The following is a 22,196-nucleotide window of genomic DNA, read 5'->3' as shown; positions in this document are numbered from 1 at the left end:
TCAAGAAATTGCTATTTTTGAGGTAATGATTTTAACAACGCGCAGAATTTTGCAGAGGAAAGGGGGGCACCAGCATTTGATGGGGGGGGGGCACTCGGGGGGCACTAGGTTTTCCAGGGGGGGGGGAGGCACGTGCCCCCCGAAATAAAAAGTCATAAATGTGAATGATTTCAAAAAGAGTTTATTATTTTATGTTAATATTATGTGAGAATCAGCTGTACTGGAGCAGCAATACCTGCACAACCACAAGTAAAAGTAGTCCTACAACGAAGGGGAAGTTTCTCTTTCCGAGATTGTCAACGATCACACGATCAACTTAAGTTATGACCTCCATTTTCATTTGAAGTGAAAGCTAATTTCAATAATTCCTTTCAGGATTCGGGCTTGAAGAATTTGGAGCCATATTCTTTCTTTTTCAAAAGCAATATTGGAACAAACTCGCTTTATAAATGACAGGGCAGATGTAATCTAAGCGATGTTGTGTAAACACAATGTGCAAAATGCACATGTTAGCAAAATTGCTGAAAAGCTCAAATGTCGATCAAGAGCACAAAAACAGTTAAATCTTTTTTTCACGATTTAAAAATAAAGTTGATTAATAAACTTGACAACAAAAATACTTGAGTATGTTGTGTGTTTTTGTTTTTCAGAAAACATGTAAACGAATTTTAATTTAATTTATTTTAATGATAACAAAAGTATGTGAGTGGACGAGACTGATACTGATAGGTCACAAGTCATGCACATGCCTAGTGCATTTTGTTGAATGGAGCTCAGCTATCCAAGCTGCTGCACTGACAATAGGGGCATTGTTGATGGACCACAGACCCAGATTAAGCTTGAAAATGTCCTGGAAATCCTGTGGTTGAGTTACTAATCCTCTGAAGTGGTTTATGTGGCTCTTGCTTTTTCTTTTGAGTAAGGAATCAACCATTGTACAGAAACAAGTGGGCATTTTGTGGTCGCTTTTCATGGCTTGCGGTCGTTCTGTACAGACTTAAGCATTCATACGGAAGCAAAATGTGCGGTCGCTGGTCGCGTTAAGCAGGTGGTCTTTCTATACAGGACTTAAGTAATGGGATTTGTCAGCGGGGGACTTTTAAATGGTCGTAACGGACAGGTGGTCTTTCTGTACAGTGGGTCGCTAAGGCAGGTTTGACTGTAGTTCATCGTTGCAGTTAGACCGCTCCGTTACCCGCATACATGATGATCAGTCACGGTATGACCAGTCACATTCTGACAAGCATGTGACCTCCTTTGTGTATCTGATTGGTTAGCATAAACATCCGGTGAAATCAGGTCCGATGCAATCGGATGCAAACAAAATCAAACATGTTTGATTTCATCCGGTCGCCTGGTGTAAGGTCAGTTCGGTCCAAAGTTTCACCGCGCACATCTGCACGATGGCCCGAAGATCTTGTGAAACGGTACAATCGGAAAGGTGTGGGCAAGGCATTAGGTCCATAAGTCATGCAGTATGCACGTCCAGTCATTCCAGGCCTGGTTTAAGGTCAGGTCGAGTCAGGTTAAGTCACGATACGTCGTGCATGTCACGTCCAGTCACGCAAAGTCACCTCTGTCCCTTCAAGTCACTTTATTGTACGTCACGGTCGAGTCACGTCACGGTCACGTCAAGTACCGTCACGTCAAGCCACATCGAGTCACGTCACGTCACGTCACGTCGAGTCTCCGTGAAATCAAGTCAGCTTGCGTGATATCACGCCGCAGTCCACGTGCCGTCAACAACGACGGATGTGAAGCGACCAAAAACCGGTTGTCCTTCCCAAGCCTTCTTTGCCAGATCACATAGCGCCCTCTATCCTTCACGTCGTGAGGAATCAATGTTTTCCCAGAACCCTGATAACTATCGAAACGCTCGTATAGTTCGAGTGCATATCATTTACAAGTTAAAACAATGCAGGTTCGCCAGTTCCCTTTCTACATGAAATTTCCTTTTTCTTCAAAACGTTCGAAATAATATGCGTACAGTCTTTCTATCGCTTTTTGTTTCACTTTCGAAGCAGTGAGTGTCCTTAGCAGAATACGTGTGTAAACTAAATCACTTCCTCGTTTGCCTCGAGCAAATACGAAGCACGCAGAAAAAGAAGACTTTGGGTTCTTCGTTTGTCTTGTTGACATGTCCATGATGAAGTTATTTGTGGTCATTTTGCTCTGTCTGTGCTTCTGGATGAGCTACATTGGTAAGTCAAATAATCAGCGTGATTTTAACTAATATTTTAACTGCCAGGTTGTCAAAGACAATCGACCCAAATGATTTGTTGTGTGAATGATTTTCATATTATAATTAACAGAATACCCAATAATTATGAAGTTACGTGTTGCTGTTCCGCACATAAATTTTAAGTTAAATTTAAGTACTCTGCCCATTTCTGTTAATAAGTCTGTTGAATTTTATTTTTAAATAATTTCATTAAATGTTTGAATTTTGTTTGTTTGTTCAGTGTGTTCCTGAAAAAGCAGGCCCAGACAAATCAGCGGCCATATCTAAGCAAATATTCATGTGAGACTAAAAGATTTTAATTTTTTTTCACACTGTCGATATTGTTTACTGACTGGAGAAAAACATAGAAGATGACTACGACAGTTATGACTAGAAACTTAAGAGCTTCATAAAATCAAAATTTACACTTTCTGCGGCATTAATGGAGAGAGGAAGACCACGAACCTGTAACCACGAACACATTTCAGATGCGAACAAGAACATACTTCATATATTCAAGGGGTAATGTTTAATTTACAAGAAACAGATTTAATTTATGAACATGACAAATATATGTGTTGTGAAATAAACACATAGTTTCTTCTTGTTTGCAAGTTGCATAGTTACTTCTTGTTTGCAAGCACCTTGTCAATCCTTAAAGGTGCTACTTAATGGGTCTCATATTTCTCATATTGAGGGCCTCCATGGAAAGCAGTGCCCTGCACTGATCGGAGCTACCCTCACTAAAGATGACGTAAATAAAAACTGCATGTGAAAAGTGTTCATGTGTGATATAGGTTCGTGTTCTCTCTCTCTCTCAAATATTTTACTAGAACCAGCTAATGCTGCAAACAGTGTACACTTTGATTTTATGGAGCTTTTATGTTTCTAGTCATTTTTTTTTAAAGTTTTAATCAATTCAAGATTTTTTTTCCTCAGGCAATAAACAACAAAAACTGCATAAGAACACACACACAAAAAAGTTTCACACGAATATTTGTTTAACTATGACCGCTGATGTGTCAAGGCCCACAATTTTTCTGGAACACACTGTCAATAAGTTAATATAATGATTAATACAAGATATTAAAAAAAAGTAAGGGACTTGTTTCCGAAAGCAAGCCTTGAAACAAAATGCTGATGTTACCAGAAACATCTTAAATAACAAAAACAAATTTGTGAAAATTCAATTTTGTGAAAGTAAAACATTGTATAGTTCACATTGGGCTATAGGTGCCGTTGTGAACATTGGCATAATAATAATTAGAATAAGAATGCATTGATAACAATCGATCAGAAAGATTTCCTTTCAGAACTACCCAAGATTTTTTTTGATATGCATAGAATGCGTACATAAATAAACAATAAATGAAAAGGGCTGTGGGTTTATTCGGTATCGAAAAGTGTCAAACAGTAAACAGCAGTGTTTCTCATCAAAACAAACTTTTGATTTACCTATGAAGGGATCTGCAGTATGAAACGGAACATCTTAGTTGGTCAATGGTTAATCAATGCAATCACATGATACTATTTCAATTTCACCCAGCAGGATTTGAGGAATGAAAATACTTCTGTGTAGCCAAGCTTCAGCCAATACATTTTTTTATTGTAATGGGAGCTGACATGTGTGTAGGCCTAATTTACATAACTAACGCTTATCCTGACTTTTGTTTTATCTAAAGACAGATTTTGATACATTAGTTCTGTCCATTAGCTAGATACATTATCTCGTAGGAGAGAAGATCATTGTCTTAACTTTGCAAAAACATTCAGTGCAACCCTCGCACCGAGTCTTTATTCCCTCCTTCCAGATTTGAAAGCCATGGTAGAAATCTACGGAATTCTAAGAGCATTACTACTCTTTACACAAAAACTCATCGTTTTAAAAAAAGCCCCACCCCTTCCTTCATCAACGTTTTAAATTCTCAGTAATACTGGCCAATTTAACCTAAGTATGTTTCAGAGTGGTTTCACTGAGTAATTCATTATCGCCAGATTTTCTGGTGCCAATTTTTATTACGTTTTGGTTACATTTCTAACTTTAATGTTCAAGTTAATATGTCATATTGTGCCCATTTTTAAATGTATTTACTGTCCTTTACATGTTGATATTTCATTTTTGTAACCATGTATTTCAGCCGCAAGAATGCAAGACATTGGATTTGTAATAAACCAGAAAAATAATAATAAAAATAATAACAACAGCTATAGATCAGGAAATGTTAGTTGTTTAATGGTGCACACTGACTATTGATGTTTTCTAACAAAATGTTTTAAAAGTGTGCTTGTTTATGAGCATAAAACATTCCAGTCAATGGATTTACGACGTGGAAAAATTGTGGAATAATCTTTGGTGGTAACGTTATGGAAAATGAAAAAAAATATCCGCTCTCGGCTTTCGCACAGCGTGTTGAGGTATGGATCAGTGTTGTAGTCACCAACAACTAATGTGACTCGAGTGGAGTCCGAGTCACGAAAAATGTGACTCGAGTCTGACTCGAGTCCGAGTCCTGGGCTCGATTCCTACAACACTGACATGCATCATATATATATTTGGTTTATTGCTATTTATATACAATTGTATGCAATAGAAAGTGTAGTGGTTTTCGTGCACAAAAACATTAAAATACATTAAAACTTTATATTACAAACATTAAACTACCATATCATTAAACTAATTCCCCCTTAAAATATCTCTCTCTCTCAAAAAAGTCATTAACAAGACAAAATAATGATTACGCAGTTAGGTTACTTTATTCCATTAAGTCCCCTGATCCCCTGAAGAAAAAAAGAAAGATGCATAATGACATAAAACAAGCAGCAGCAAAGCAGTAAAATAGATAGCCAGTCTCATTCAGGGGAGTCAGTCAGTCAGTCAGTCGGTCAGTTGATGGGGAATCGGTCACTCAGGGAGTCAGTCGGTCAGTCAGTCAATCGGTCAGTCGGTCAGTCAGTCAGTCGGTCGGTCAGTCGGTTGGTCGGTCGGCCGGTCGGTCAGTCGGTCGGTCGGTCCGTCGGTCGGTCTGTCCAGTCAGTCAGTCAGTCAGTCAGTCGGCCAGTCAGGAGCAAAGAGGAATACAGGATGGCTCCTTTTGGAACAGCTCACGCAGGTTTTATCAGCTTAACATGTTATATCTTGTTAATGTTCCTGCCTCTAATATTGAAATGTTTAAATCACCTTTACAGATGAGAGTTACGTGGGGCTGATCGTCGGTGTTTTAGTGGCCGTCACCGTGGTCTTAATAGTTATCGTTTTCCTGATATGCTGGAAGCGTGATAGAGTAAAAAGAACATTCTTTAAAGAAGATGTACACCTTGAGGGACCATCGATTTTATCCGGTGAGTAGGAATCACATCCCTTCAAAATGGTTGGTTTTGCTTGGGCAGTTTACTTTTTTAATTCATTACTGGGTAACCCATTTAATTGGGAAGCCCACGAGTCTCTGGTGGGGCCTAATAAAGAGATGGCAACGTGAACAAGTTACAGTTGGCGAGGTTGGAATGGAAAAACAGCAGAACAATATTTCGAGGACAGAGACTGAAAACCCAATCCACATATATACCAGGACCGGAACCAAACCACAGTCACAGCGGTGGAAGGCGAGGAGCCGCTCTTCCAACCCGAAATCCCCCCACACATTTCTGTTAAAGGGAATGTACAACATTACTCGCTGCAATTTTCAGGAAATAAATGCATAGGGGAGGATTAGTATGTGATAGCAAATATTGTTAAGCTGACGTGTTTCACGTTTTGGGCTCTGAAATGCTGGAAAAACCAAGAAAATCAATTATGTTCCTGTAGTCCGGTTCCCTGACCCCACTGAAGATGAAACACAGCAATTTATAGACTTTTGGGAATAGAAAGGTCAGAGAATCATTCTGGCTAGCTTGTTTTTCTTCACATGTGTGTAAATATGGATAATTTGGCTCAGTTTTTCGAAAAGGCCAGTTTTCTCCAACGATGGTCGGAAATTTCTACTGTTCTTTTAAATGTCAGCACACCAGGAGTCACAATGTTACAGGATGCTTTAGTCTGTCATTCCTTAACAATCCAGTGAGGTATTTTGTGATAATTTGATCATTTCGCTGTTTGATGTTTGCAAATGTTGTATCTTCCCTTTAAGTGATAAGGATATTGTTTTATTTTATTCGTTTCTGTTTCATACAACGCAGGAAACCAAGACGAATGGACGCTCGAATTCTACTTGGGCCCCAAGGGAAATAACTTTGGAGGTAAATTTTTATCCCTGAAGAGTGTCGCCAGTTTTAACAGCTCGTACCTCGCGGTTCTCGATGACAACGGTTTGCATACATTCTCACCCGACCTCACTGGCCTGGATCACGTGACCAAGCTGAAAGCTACGCCCAAAAACTACGTCACCATGGTAACCCACCCTGACGGTCGTTTTCTGCTTCTGGGCACCAAAAACGGAGACGTCACCAGCGTGAGTTTCAAACCTTTCAGTGAAAAGTTGTTGTGTTCGTTGTCGGAAGAAAAAACTGACACAGACGAGAAATACGAAGACTCTGGTTCCATTCATGAAGTAGAAGGCCCGGCAACTCCTTCTAGATTTTTCACCGGAATTACAGATATCATTACAAGCAATCCTCACACTCCCAAGCAGACGACAACTACTGATTCTGTCCCAGACACAGAACCTGCTACTAGTAGTGAGAGTGTCGCTTTAACCATGGTATCGCATGAGCTCACTGACCTCGCTGTAGATGCAAACGGCGACGTATATGCAGGAGACAACAGCAACCACACTGTCACCATTTTCACCCCAGGCCAAAAGGGTTGCTCAAAGCGATCCTTTGAGTTAAAGTTCCCCCCTAAAATACTAGCTGGGGGTTCGGAGGGAGAGATATTTGCGCATAGCGGTGACCACAGAAGCCCGATAAAACGCATAAGGGTCAATGGTGAAAAAGAAGAAACGGTTTTTCTAGACGTAAAAAACTCACCTATAAATCCCGTCGATGTTCTTGTAGACAATTCGCATGTGTTCATCGTCAGTGATACTAACGTCAACGGGCAGATGGAGATACTACAGTATGACAACAAGGGCAATTTCCTTCGGCCGTTTGTCAAACCCTGGCTGGGTATTCAGGGGATGTGCATGTTCGCGTCTGGAGAGAGACTAGCGTTGTACGATCACTCCATCGTTAGGATATACAGGAAGCAGCTTGCTAAGAACCGCGTGGTATACGCGACAGAGTTAGCGTGATGGAAGATGGTGATAGACTCAATTCCAGCCACAAAGATGGTCTTGATCACTAAGACTGTTACATGAAATGGCTTGAGCAAATGGGTATATCACGGAATTTGTTTGTGACGCCAAAGGACTCAGAAATGAAAGCCAATTGGTTTGCGTGCAATCACTGCGGTGGGAAGGCAATATAATTATTAAATAAAGCTAAAGTGTGAGTAAAAAAGTAGCAGAAACCCAAACCCTACAAACATTCAATATTTTTTTTTACCATTAAATTGAGATTTTATCGCTGGTGGTGTTTGAAGACAATTGTGAGGACGATTCTTTAAATCGCATATTTGTCAATGAGTTGAAGGGTCATTGTGTTTAAATGGTGATATTCTTTGAACGGATTGAGCAATTTCATTTTTTTTTGTTACATCTAAAAGTAGTTTATGAAATTGGCTTTCCAGTCATTGTTATGTTTGGTGCTACATATTTTGTTAAAATATGAAATATAATTTTGGGGGTTTGGGTTCCGCTTTTTGTGACTGATCCTGTAGTTTGCTTATTCAAAAATGGAAATTACATTTTCTTTTTTTAGAGAAGTAAATGTTTTGCACTCGCCCTGTTTTTCGCTGTAAAACGCAATCACATTAACGCAAACTCACATTAAAAACATTAAATAAAATAAAAAATCGAGCAAACAGTGAATAGTCTATGAACACAATTAGAAGTAGTCATTTAACGGTTAACATTTAACAGTTATTTCAAAGAAAATAAATCTATCGGAAAGTGCTTTTCAAAACTTTAAGAAAAGTTATTGTAAAGAAAATTATTACACTGGAAAGTGCATTTTAAGTTTCAACAGATGATGACTTGTATATTGAATAACTTCGTAGAAAAATAGTATTTCATTTTTCACTTTGTAACACTTGATTGTAATCAGATGTACATTCTCAAAAACACAAACGAATGAGATACATCCACTAAAATTCATCATATAATGCTTGAACTCTATATACACACGGTACTGCGCAGATACAGGAAATTAAACAGGAATTATATTGGCTGAAATTGTCAAATTTGCACTGGCAATAATTTAAAACAATACAAAATACAAAAGGTTTATTATGACATTTCGTATCCAAACATTGTATCCAAACATTGATTTTATGTGTCTTATAATACATGCAATAAAGTTTGTACCGACTAATTGAAATGCATTTTATTTTGTTCGTTTTGATATTTTGGTAGTGCCACCACATACAGGTGCACGCGGAGAAACGCATACTTTTTTAGCTTCACAGGGGGCAGTTTATAGACCAGTATTAAAGTTCTAACCATACCCTACTTGTGGGGTGATGTTCCTTTCAGAACATATCATCCCACTATTGCTACAATAAAAAAACATCATCCCAGAAAAGAATCTTTAGAAAAAGGGATAATGGGAACACAATGCTATCACCCAACTATTACGTCTGGCTGGGTTGTCCGCACACCTATCCTTGTTTGCTCCAAACATTATTCGCAAAGAACCCATTTCCATGCAATATGAAACACACTGATTTATTTAGCTTCAACATCAGAATTAAACTTTTTGATGCTCACTCGCAGACTTCAGTCTTTGGTCTGCCCTTGGCTAGACAACTTACAATAGTGTCAACAACGTTTATACGAGGGCCGCCCGATAGTCCAAAGGTCCGATAGTCCAAAGGTTCTTTAGTCCGAAGGTTCCATAGTCCGAATGCACAGAATTCCCATAAGAGGGGGTTCGTTAGTCCGAAAATGAAATAAGGTTCGTTAATCCGAACATTTGATGCAATAGTCCGAAGGTTCATTAATCCGAAGGTTCATCAGTCCGAATGTTCATTTATCCGAAGGTTCGAAAGTCCAAATTTAGAACAAGGTTAATCAGTCCGAAGGTTCAATAGTCCGAAAGGAAAATAAGGTTCAACAGTACGAAGGTTCAATAGTCCGAAACGAAAATAAGGTTCAACAGTCCGAAGGTTTATTATTCCGATTTGACTTTAAGGTTCGATAGTCCGAAAATACTATAAGGTCCGATAGTCCGAATCGACAATAAGGTCCGATAGTCCGAATCGACAAAACGGTCCGATAGTCCGAATCAAAAGTAAGGTCCGATAGTCCGAAGTGTCATACTGACGAACCGTATTGCCCATTCGGACTATCGAACCTTATTGTCAATTCGGACTATCGAACCCTACCGTATATTCGGACTATCGAACCTTATCTTCTTTTCGGACTTTTGAACCTTATTGTCGATTCGGACTTTCGAACCCTATCGTATATTCGGACTATCGGACCTTCAGATTAATTAACCTTGTTCTATTTTCGGACTAATGGGCCCTTTGGACTATCGAACCTTCGGACTATTGAACCTTCGGACTATATGGCTGTAACCGTTTATACAGCGTATGTAGCAATTTATACAATGTATAAAATGGTCGAACCTTCCCGCTAACTGAATAAAAGATACCCACTAAATAAGCAGTATTTATATAGAGCCTATGTCCGGATCGCGCGCTATTAGTCTGACACAGAGCTATATGTTCGCGTTCCCTGGAAACATACTGTGCCGACGGCGGATCATGAAAAGTCTGAGTATCACCCCTTATCCACTGAGACAGTCTCCGTTTCATGTCTGATATATGAAAGCATTCAAAATTATGCGATCTTTGGACTCGGACAATCGGAGTCGACTTTACTAAATCGTGAAGTCATTTCATTCCCAAATCATGACTAACAGTTATTTGATTGATTAATTCGAATGCAGTATTTTTGTAATACAGCAACAGCTGATCACAAATCGCGTAACTTAATACAGAGCACGTGACGCAGCCTTTTTTCGCTTTATCTAGGTTTTTTTTAAATCCTTTTGTCGATTATGCGTCAACAGATTCGCTGATTAATTAATCAAGACCCTGCCTCTTGACCTCCTAGATTTTGACCAATCAGGGGCGCTTTGTATATCGGGTTTTCTGTCATTCACCCGTTTCACGTCATGGACAATGTATAAAAAAAAAACATGTCACGCACTCTGTATATTGTTACGCGATATCGCGCCCGGCTGTTGTTGTATTACAAAACACTGCATTTGATTTGACTGATCAAACCATTTTGTCCTGATTTAGGAATGAAATTACGTCACGATTTAGTAAAGTCGACTCCGATTGGCTGGCGCGCGGCTTGCATATATCTGCATGTTTAGACATATCTGACGTTATACAGGATTTGGCTCCCTGGATAACGGGTAATGCTTGGACTAGTCTATAACGCGACAACTGGTGAATGACCAAAGACCCAACGTAGAGAGCGCTCGCTGATTGGTCAAAATCTAGAGGTCAATATGCGGTTGTCTTGCATAATTATTCAAGGAATGTGCTTAAAAATAACAGGTCTTGGCTTTCGCCATGGTCTATTACATAGACTAGATTATGACTGGATGATTATAAAAGGCTCCAAAAAGTGTCCATTTCAGATGCATCCGGGCACAGCTAGCAATTCTATGACGAAGGCCCCCTTAAATTATTGTGCTAGCTACTGTACAGATAATGCGTCACGAGGCAGTACAGCTTTGTACAACAGTTCACTGACTTTTTGACAGACCGACCGACCAACCCACCCATCACCCAACAACCCATCGACAGACCCACCCACCGACCCTCCGACCGAACGACCGACCGACCAGCCGACTGCTTACTCCAAGACTAACTCCAAGACTGACTGTCTGACAGACTAACAGACTGACAGACTGACTGTGAATTCTGACTTGGCATGGTGGTTGCATAAGTGTATTTTAACTCCGGAAAATTTCGCATCGAATGTTTCGCGACGCGAAGATGAATACGAATATCCGATCTGACGTCAGGACACACTTGCTGCAAAATTCGCAGGAGTTGAAACGTGTTTTTGAACTTTTCCAAATTCGCAGCGCAAACAAAAGTGAGGTGACGTCAGAAATTTGCGTATAGGGTAATTTTAGAACATGATGGGATGCTTTATATCTCCAAACACCGTTTTGTGTATTATGGAGTTTTGGTCATAATGATGAACGCATTCAGCTATATCGTGTAGCTCTGATTGACAATAAACTCTTTGTGTTGACGTGTACTGTGGGTTCACAATGCTTCCGTGTTTCGCAATAAATCTAGGTTTTCCCCATGGCAAGTGAGCAACACATTTAGACTGGTTAAAGATATACCATTGAGGTCATCTAGGCAATCTTAACTACAGGGCCTGCGTTATTCGTTGCTATATCTGCCCCAGTGAGTAATGAAGAACTGCTTCAAGTTTAGGCTGACTATTTTTGGATGCATGACATCATCTCTGATGCTGTTGCGCTCTGTAGACGCTGCTCCATCACCTCAGTTTATTCCAGGCATTTCACACCCACGGTCACAGTAGACAGCAATTGTACATCATACTCAATCGCACAGTTCACAGATTAGTTCTTGGTAAAATTGTAAAGTACCTTGCAGCAAATTTTTATCACACCAGTTAAAACCAGTTGCGCTTCCGTAGATGAGACTCTACAACTGGCAAACCGAAACACTGACCGCAGCAGTGCGCGTGAACGAAACTCTACAGTTACACTGAGTTCAAACCTCTGAGTAACCTCAGCGTATAAATATCGTTTCAATCCAAAAGCTGAAGCAAAATTCTTGAAGCAGATTTGAGTTTGATACCCGATGGACTGGTCCAAACGAGCATCCAAGCCAATGACCCAACAAGCAAACTACGAGATTTCGTCATGAAAGAAAACTAACTCAAGGGATGGCCACAATGACAAATGTTATTGCTGGTGAGTCTGATAAGTAATCTTCGATCAATCATTCCTAGTTAGTCGGCGTGCTGTTTACAATCGATAACATATCCGTGAACGGGTGTTTGTAGCTAGTCTGGTTGATTCCTCGACTTGAAAGTTCCCTTACGCCTATAAATTGCTCCGTTTCGTCCAAAGTAGGGTCAGGGAACCAAACTACGAGAACAGCATTTTTTTCAGCCTCTATGAACACAATACTTTAAGAAGTTCAGTGAAACGAAAATACTAACCCCCAATTTCATTTATGTCTGAAAATTACAGCAAAAACAAATTTTGTTGCATAATTCTCACCATTAATTAAGGTAACGTGGACGGGAATTTATTACTTGAAGATTTCCCATTTTACGTTATTCTGTAGAACGGCGCCTGCTGCAGCTGACGGGAGATTCGGGAAAATTGGAGGAAGCTGCTCTAAACGTGATCCACCAGAGACAGTCAACTGAAACTACGCTGAGAGTACTGGCCTATGGCCTTTACGTTAAGTATCGACGGACACATAAACTCAAGGTGATGTGAAAATTGTGTATTATTTGTTTTTAGCTTGAATTTGTTGGATCATTTGTTTTGATTTGTTAGTTTTGAGATGGGTCAGCGTGAACTCCCCCTTGCGGACTGGAAGCCAATGCCCAGCTTACACGCATGACTGCACAGCGGCCTAAGTCCGCTACCATCTATAGGGCGAACGCAGCGCGTTCCCGCATCCGAGCACGACTGCATGCATACCAGTGGGGATTAGCGGAAAGCGCGTTTGCGGCCACGGCCATCATCCGGGCGCAAGGGGAAAACCAGTTATATTCAGTCTCACTGACTTCTAAACTGGACTTGGGGAACTTTTCCACGAATTGAAGATCGCTTGCTTTGAAATGTCGTATCACCCTAGCCGCACGCGAACGCGCAGTAAAAACGATTTTTGTTTTAAGGGTACTATGTTTAAGGGTAGATTCTTTTAAGGGTAGTGTTGGATTGTATTCTAAAGATTTAAGCTTGGCAGCAGAAACAATAATTATATTATAAAAAAAAACGCTTTATTTTTTGTAATCAGACGTCAAAACCAAAAGAAAATTGATTAATAGGGGAAATGTTACATAAGAAAAACAAAATACCGAAAAGTTAGTTTTGGGGAACAAAGATGGCGGATGAGTTTCTTTAAGGCGTATTACTCAACCGGCAGACAGCCCAATTAGTATCGAGGTCAGTAATTAGGATTTTGAGATCAACTATAGGTAATAGGGTAATGGTGAGGTGATGAATGCCGTCACGTATGGTGCGCTTGGACAGGTAAATTCCATACAGCTTCATTAAATTGTTACTAAACTCCGGCTAAACCGGCACTGTCGGGACCCGAGCATTTGTGACGACTTAAGCCTATATAATGCCTATAAATGCTAGTCGTCTTCTTGCCGACTTACATGAACGGTCTTTTGCACACATGGTTTATTGCACTAATTGGCTTCGATTTACCCTGGTTTATCTCCTTAATGCTTGATTTGAATCCAGCAAATTAATGCTCGAATTGTATCATCACGTTTGGGGTGTTGATAGTGGAGACCACGACACATTGGTTCGTGCACAGTAACGAATTAAATGCGTGCGTGGTCAGATATATACCACGTACGTATTGACTGCAGCAGTAGTCGAGCCATTCGATAAAGGTTGCAGACCAGTAAATCGGTCCGAAATTGCCCACACCGGCCAAATCACGATTTGCATGCCCTCCAAATCTTCAGTATCATCAGTTTTTAAGCATGCTGTGGGCCATGAACTTTGTGAAAAATATGGGTGGAAGCCGTGCTCATTTTGGATGAACTGGGGACCCTTAACTATTTTGCAATGGAGCGTAGACATCGTTTTTCAATGGCGATGGGCTTCATGACTATTTTCATGCAGGGGTGATCATCTTCGAATGGAAATTTCTCCTAAAGGTCATCAGTTGCTCCCCCCCCCCCCCGAAAATTGAAAAGAAAATGAAAGATGATGAAATGAACTTTAATTTGCTGTGTGTTTCGAATACCTTGGAGAGTTGTGAGTGTTTTTTCGAATTTCAGAAGTGGGAGCATTTACCATTGAGGTCATATGCAACCATAAGACGATCCCCAAAATAGACAGATCGCATGCAGCATAGAGAGGCACTGGTAATTGATACGCTCACGATGCACGTGCGATGTATGCAGCAATGATCCTATAGCGCCGCGTAGTGGTATGCAGTAGGACACCCCTTTTCGACACCGTTGCAAGCAGCGATCACGGGCCGTGCGAAACCACTTTTCACTCGACACTTTGCAAACCGCAGCACAGGAAGTCGATGCCAATGACCGGTTGAATGCCGGCTTACACAGCAAATTTTGTAATGCTTTTTTATGGAAAAAGGACCAGGAAGAACACGACGACTTGAGCGAAATGGCGACTCGTAAAAGCCGACATAGAAATTAAAAAATCGATGAAGATGCATTACGGACAATCGAAACTTCATTCAGACGGACGACTTGAGCGATTTGACGACTTGTCAGATGTCAGTTTAGTCGGAGTTTCCTGTATTACTAATTTAATTTAGCTTTATGGTAAATTAACACCTTTTTAAAGAGGTTGTGGAATGCTCGAAGACATTTCAGTCATTTTCCGGGTATTTGTAGCCTAAGGTGTGATGAAATAAAAACGACTATTGTGTCTGTCATGAAATGAGTACAAAAGGTACTTTTGAGAGCTGTTTTTCAAGGTCTGTCATACCTGTTTCGACCCGAACGTGCACTTTGTGTAAAAATCGTCGTTGCGGGCAGCAAACAAAAAACAGTGAATCGTGACGTAATAAACAGGACTCCCGATGCAGAGTAGCATACACGAGTCCTGTTTATTACGTCACGATTTACTGTGTTTTGTTTGCTGCCCGCAACGACGACTTTTACACAAATTGCACGTTCGGGTCGAAACAGGACCTGGAAAATAGCTCTCAAAAGTACCCTTTGTACTCATTTTATGACAGAAACAATAGTCGTTTTTATTTCATCACACCTTAGGCTACATATACCCAAAAAATGACGGAAATGTCTTCGAGCATTCCACAACCTCTTTAAGTGTGGTATAAACCTGTCCACACCATGTCATAATAATGTGTTACTTTTATCCAACAGATTTTCGGAAGTATAGTTGGAGTGGTAGCATGGCTCGTGATCTTCACGGTTTATATTGGAACCAACACATTTGGACAGTCTGTAGGCTCTCACACTGTTGTCGGTGTGAGCGCTATCCTTGCTACTATTTGTGACTGGGCTGTCATAATAGCGATTCTTGTTTTCTCATATCACTGCAAGAAATTCAAAACGCGCGCCAATGAAATAATCTACGACGAGAGAAAATCACGCAGAGAACTCTGGCTCTCTATGCAGACGAAACACATGGTTCTCACTTTGAAGTATAATATAAACTTGTAATTAAGAAAAAATATTTTTAACAAATGAAATCAAAATCCTTATAATTAAAAAAAAATCATCAAATAATTCAGTAGGAAGTGGCCTGGAACCGCCTCAGATTGCTCAACAAAACTCTGAGAAACCACAAATCCCAGGTCCTATATGCATCGAAAGTTCAAATCACCTGATTGTTATAAATCGAACTGGTCCCACACTTGAAAAATACCTAGTCATTTTGAGTCGGAATTATCCGGGTTCTATTTGTACTAACACTACATGGTCAAATAATGACACTTTGATGGGTCAAAACGACACTTTTGTGGATACTTGTCCAAGATATGTTGACCCTGCAGCCTTGGCAGAAGTGTCATTTAGACCCTGGAAAATAACCAGGCCAAGCATTACCTGGATTCCGGGTCAAATCTGACCATGGATTTTTATGTAATAGGTTATACATACAGGCCAGCCTACTGTCCTCTTTGTATGCATCGCTGGCTGGCTACCTGGCTGGCTGACCGGCTGGCCGGCTGGAGGTGGGCTGGCTGGCTGATTGGCTGGCTGACCGGCTGGCTAGCTGGCCAGCTGGCCGGCTGGCCGGTTGGCCGGCTGACTGGCTGGCTCCCCGGCTGGCTTCCCGGCTAGCTGGCCGGCTGGCCGGCTGGCCGGTCGGAGTTGGGTTGGCTGGCTGACTGGCTGGCTGGCTGGCCGGCTTTAGGCGGACTTGCTAGCTGGCAGGCAGGCTCCCCAGGTGGCCGGCTTGAGACTGGATGGCTGGCCGGCTAGCTGGCGAGCTGGCTGGCTTGCTAGCACCGGCTATACGGGGATTACCTTGACTGGTTCGTATGATATTTACTTATTTTGGGGGTTTTAGGATACTGTATAATATACCTGAAACTGCACTATTGTAAACGCTTAGTTAGCAATGAGAAATTTCAGAAATACCAATCACAGGCATTTAAGTCTTTTGAAACAACAACTCAATAGAACTTGAATAAAACGCAACTAATAAGCTTATTTTAGATGTGTAGCTCAATCGTCTGCCAAAAGCGGGGACATCAATGAGAAAGCTTACCTTTGAAATCAAATAAAATGTTAGCTGATAGAATGCGAAAGTGCTACTTACACAGAATGATGCGACATTTTTTTTTAATACTTTCTTGGGTTGTAAAAAAAGGTGTAAAATTATGTTTTTAAAATACTTTCTTGGAATGTAAAAAATGGTGTAAAAAAGGTGGACAGAAATGGGATATTATTTTCGCTTACAATTCCCATCGTAAGACTTGAATAAACCTATCGGTTGTCATTTCAATCAAAGTGTACTATCGTAATTTCTATTCGTATTGGAACATCAAATCCCTGGGTTGAAGTAAGGGTGGTTCAACACTACAAAAACTATAGGTTAAATTTAACACCAACGGTATTTTGTTAAGGTCCTGTTATTATTTATCAATGACGGTTTCTAATGAAATTTCCTTCAGTTATTATACATTATCACAAATAACTGGAAGAAATCTTAATTTAATACATGTTGTATTTCTTCGGTTGTTTCTCGAAAAACGCGGTTGTTCGTTTTGTTCAGTAGTGAGGAAACATCCGGTTGATGCTTTGTCAGTGGTGGTAACCACTAGTTATGTGGCGCGCCCTCTCTCCATGTTTAACATACATTTTTAGTTGATAAAGGTGTGCAGGTGATTTTGTTTGTAGTTATGCCCTTGAAACGAACGAACTTTCTATTCAGTAAAACAGGTATATTTTTTTTTCAGAATGTGTTGCTTGTGCTCCATGAAAATTGATTGGGATTGTATTTTTTGCGTTTAAAACACTCTAAGATCATTGGTGTGCATATTTTACACCAGTGGTCATATCACTGCTGTGAACTTGGACTTTACTTTTTTTTTGCAGTGCACCGTTTCCCCACACACTTTAATTTGCCATATGTTTGGTAGCTCTGAACAATGCTTAATTTACTAGATTCTCGACATTAGACCTTATGCGTATCAGCCATCTTAGACGGCAATGCCTTTGTTTTGCTTGGATATGCATTAGCGAACCTTTGTGTGTATGCGGTTGGTAATGACTGACAGTGACAGAGTATGTCCTTAAAGATAGGTCTATTTGACTTCAACATGAAATCAGGCAAGTCAGAGGGGAACGGTTTTGTATCGCTGTGATAGGCCTGAGTAAACCGAATGTTCATTCATACATTTTAACTGAACCAAATTAACACTGAATACCCACTAAGATACCTGTAACGCATGAGGGAGATATGATGATAAATCTTAAATCTCAAACGCCGTGTGTGCTGACCTTGTGTTCGGATACTTGAATATACTGGCTGTTATAGAGATCTATACAACACCTAAACATATCATCAACATTTGATTGATGGGACGTTGGTCGTGTTTCACTCGTCCCAACGCACGTACAGTGACGCTGCACGGCCAAAAAAATATTAGAATTTCCATTCCTGGGTAACTAAAACTTCCATTGCACGGTCACACTTTTGACGGCTCCGACCAATCAGATGACGAGGATTGTTGTTTTTAAACGTTGAATACAATATATAACGAATGTTTCACCTTCGTGCAATGGAAAACAAAAATTCGATGATAAATGAAATGTTCCATGCCACTTGGCTTCGCCTTGTGGACTGGAACAGTTCATCCATCACATCAAGCAGTTAGTCTCACAAGCATTCGTTATTTGTGTACAGCTATTGTACTGCGACTGCCAGGCAACATGCTACTTGTAATTCTATTACTCAGAGTGAATAACCCCTTTAGTATTGTGATCGATATATGCTACATATACAATAGGCAATTAGGCATGACACAGGTAAATTCCCTGTGCAGTGATGATTGCGGCACAACACTTACGTTCCGTGTTGATATTCCTACATAGGAGATTTAGTATGACAAACAGGTTCAATCCAGCAATTATCGGGACAATCATTTGGTTGCTGTTTTAAAATTTCGAGATAGTCAAGTTTAGTGGAATGCAAACTTAAAGGCGTGCATACAAGATGCAGCGAAAAGCACAGTTTGCCTACCACCATTTGTGTTAGGTTACGTGTAGTCATATGGGCTAAGGTGAGGATCAGGGAATGTTTGCAGGGGGGTCAAACCCGTCAGATTCTCTTTATCAGCAAATCAGCGCTGAAAAGTTTGCAACTAGTCTCCGTAAAATCGAAAAGCGTGGAGGTGGGCTGGGGAGAGGCGGGAGGGGGAGGGGGGCTGGGGAGAGGCGGGGGCTGATATTCCACAGTCATGCTCACTATCACACAAGCGTGTGCAATTACTTATACCCCCGCTGGCTACGCCACTGTGTCCGAGTGTTGCGGACAGGAAGACATATAGGTAATTGTTATTACTATAATTGCCATATTATTTTTTTTATTTATTCATATTTTGGTGTCAGAGCAGCCCCCTCCCCCTGGATCTGCGCCTAAGGTTGTGCCACCATGGCGCCGCTAGTAGTTAGTGTAATAATGCAAACGGTTTAATTCACCGTTTGAAACACAGATATATCAGATTTTATACAGAAGGACATGTTTTGCAATCGTCATGAGGTCGTTCTATATATAAATGTCATTGTTTGGTCTAGGAATTCCCCTTTAATAATATTGTAGAATTATTCATAGCGCAACTACGTCATTAGACTTGACAGGAGTCTGTCAGTGGCCCTTTATATCTGAACGAATGCACGGAAAAAAATATGGCAAATAAAGCGGTGACCTATTCAACTAGATGAATTTTGTTGTGATCTCCTTGATCTTGGAACACTACAAACACAGTTTGAATCAAATAACCCGCGCATTTTACGCGTCTGCTCTATCAACTTTGACCAATATTGTATCAATGGATTTTCCCAGTACAGTCTAATTTGTCACGTGGTATCGAGCTGAAAAAAAATAAATTATTGCACGTCGTACTGCCTCCAGGGAGAGTTGAGAGTTGGGCACATATGCTTGGCACACATACAGCAAAATACGTCGCAAATTTGCATCATTCTTTCCGTTAGCTAAAATCTTCTCATACAGTTCAAGACTTACGAGGTCGCCAACAATGGCCTCTGGCGGTAGTGGTACGTATATGAACTTAATGATTATCCTTTTTGATCATTGAATACTGATAATTGTCGCTCCGATAGCATAACATTTTATGTTCTTTGTGCTGTCACTATTGTGTAAACAGTATAACGCACAACATGTCGGCCTACATGCAATGCCATGTATCGCACCTGACAGAAAATCAATTACTGCAGTGTTCATGTTCATTTTTAGCCCAGGCCTACATAGCTTTTGAATTTGAATACAGGGGCAATTCCATGAGAAAGTGGACACAGCAGAAAAAAAGAAAAAAATGCGAACAATTCAGAGCTACAAGCATCACAAATTAAATGTAGTATCAAATTAAAGGGAACTACAGGAGCTTTTATTTGATTAGGGTGTGCCAGTGAAAGACAACTTAAGTTGGTTATTTTTTTAATGATTTTGGGCCCAAATTATGAATTGTAGGTAAATAATTTGACCCCTTGTTTATTTAATTGGTCTCTTTAGTTAGCTATTAAGTCACATTTCACTTGAAGGAAACTTTTGTAAGAAAAATTCACCCCTAATGCTGTTACTTTATCCCAAATCGAGTTACTGTGGGAAAAAAAATGAGTGATTATCTTACGGTATTTTCATTTGAAAAATGTATGTCTTAAAATGAGAGTAACACGTCAAGGAAACTGCAAGTTTGACACACGTTTCTCCTGTACGTTCCAATTTCATGAAAAATTGCTTTATCTGAAAAATAGGTCTCACCAAGGAGCAGAAAAAGGCAGGAGAAAAAGCAGAAGTACAGGCCGAAAATGTTTACAAAAACTGCATTGTCGTTCAGGACTCAAGAGACACAAACATAGCAAGTAAGTTGGTTGATTTCCTGTTTCATAAACTGGTTTGTAAAGCAATTTTAGTTTTTAGTACATTTCCAGATTTACATGAAAGATATCACAAATCTTTACTATTTTTTGTGCCATCTTTGCAAACTTGAGAATTTAAATTTGAAATTTCTCATCCCTCCCCCCTTCCTTAAACAGTTTTACCGGCTAAGTGCAGAAGGTCTTCTTCGGGGGAACTTCTTCTTGAAGAAATAGATACAATGGTGACAAATGAAAGCCTGCCTGAAAAAGTAGTGCAGTTATTCAGATCTTGCGGTTGCTACATTTCTGGTGTGGTGCAAGGATGTATAAAGCTCCTCTTGGCTTTCAGAAGCGTCGAAGTCCTAAAGAAGTTCTGGGGCATATACTCCAGCGGAGAATTTCAAAGGTGTCTTGGCAAGGAATTGAAGATAGATGACATTAAGATTTCAGAAGAGGATTACCGCAGCGCTCTAAAAGTCCTTGAAGATGCAAAACGCCAAGAAGGTACGAAATCTAATTTTGACAAATAAACATCGTGACACCGTATTTTTAAGGGTGCATACAAGGAGTGCCTTAAAAGTGTAACCCTTTTATTATTAAAGTTAGACATCAACCTTGATAAGATCTATTGAGAGAATCAACATTGGGAAAGTAAAAAAAGAAAGAAATAACGACACATAATCTACATGCTAAGGTTAACTTGAATTATTTTTCTGATTATTCTATGTAGCAAAACTGCGGGAAAAGTTGTCTCAGAAATGGGATGCTTTTGAAGAGGCAGCGGAGGAATATGTTCGTGCTCGTAAGGAAACGATATCGTGTCTGGAGATTTTGCAAACCAAGGTAGAAACTGCTCAGAGAGGAGGAAATGCTGCAATGGTAACGTGTTTTTGACACTGATTCTAAAGAAATAGTGTTTAGCCGGATTAGTTCCTAGTTACCTTATTGAAAAATTAACCAGAATCGATGAACATCGTTCACATCGCACAAGATCTAGTACTATGGGGAATGTTTAATATTCTGCCACGACCCAAAACCGAATTTGGTAGGAAAACTTTCCAATATCGGAGTTCTCATGCCTGGAATAACCTACCAGCAGGGTTAAAAGATCCGTTTCTAACAACTGTGCAGACCATTATCAACCATTTTGACTCTTGACTATGGATGATTTTGTTAAACTGATTTATTTTCTTCAATTTTGATCATCATATTTGCAATAATGGTTTCTGAGGGATTGAATAATGTGCCTATCGTTGGGCACTAGCTGCTGGATGAAATGACTTTTAATGTTTATGTTTATTGTTATGTTAAATTTCGAAAGCTAAATTTAAAGCAATTTTTATGCTCTCCATTTTTAAAATAACGTTTGTTTCATACTGTGGAATGAAAATATACATACTGTACTTACAGTCAGTGGCTGTGTCATGCACACAGCCCTGTTTGACCGACGTTTCTTGTACCGAAGTCAAGCACGCAAGGCCCAAAAACGTTCGCGAGATTTTACGAGATTTATTCGAGACTACAGAAAACACGAAAAGTGCCTAATACATTGCACTGTTTGGCAAAGATAACTAAATAAGTGAAAAGTTGAAATCGTGTGCTTTATTTTGATACCAAAAATACCTGATTTT

General features: G+C 40.1%; 1 protein-coding gene across 1 annotated transcript; it reads left to right on the top strand.

The window, feature by feature from the left end:
• Window positions 1–2,146: 2,146 nt before the first annotated feature.
• Window positions 2,147–7,465, top strand: LOC119724928. Its single transcript, XM_038196288.1, has 3 exons — window positions 2,147–2,201; window positions 5,408–5,560; window positions 6,395–7,465. The coding sequence occupies exons 1-3, from the start codon at window positions 2,147–2,149 to the stop codon at window positions 7,444–7,446; spliced, it is 1,260 nt and encodes a 419-aa protein (XP_038052216.1). The 3' UTR covers window positions 7,447–7,465.
• The last annotated feature ends 14,731 nt before the right edge of the window (window positions 7,466–22,196 follow it).

This window comes from Patiria miniata, unplaced genomic scaffold (genome assembly GCF_015706575.1).
Source record: "Patiria miniata isolate m_02_andy unplaced genomic scaffold, ASM1570657v1 HiC_scaffold_1, whole genome shotgun sequence".
NCBI classification, from domain to species: domain Eukaryota; kingdom Metazoa; phylum Echinodermata; class Asteroidea; order Valvatida; family Asterinidae; genus Patiria; species Patiria miniata.
This window is presented reverse-complemented; position numbering and strand designations above follow the sequence as displayed.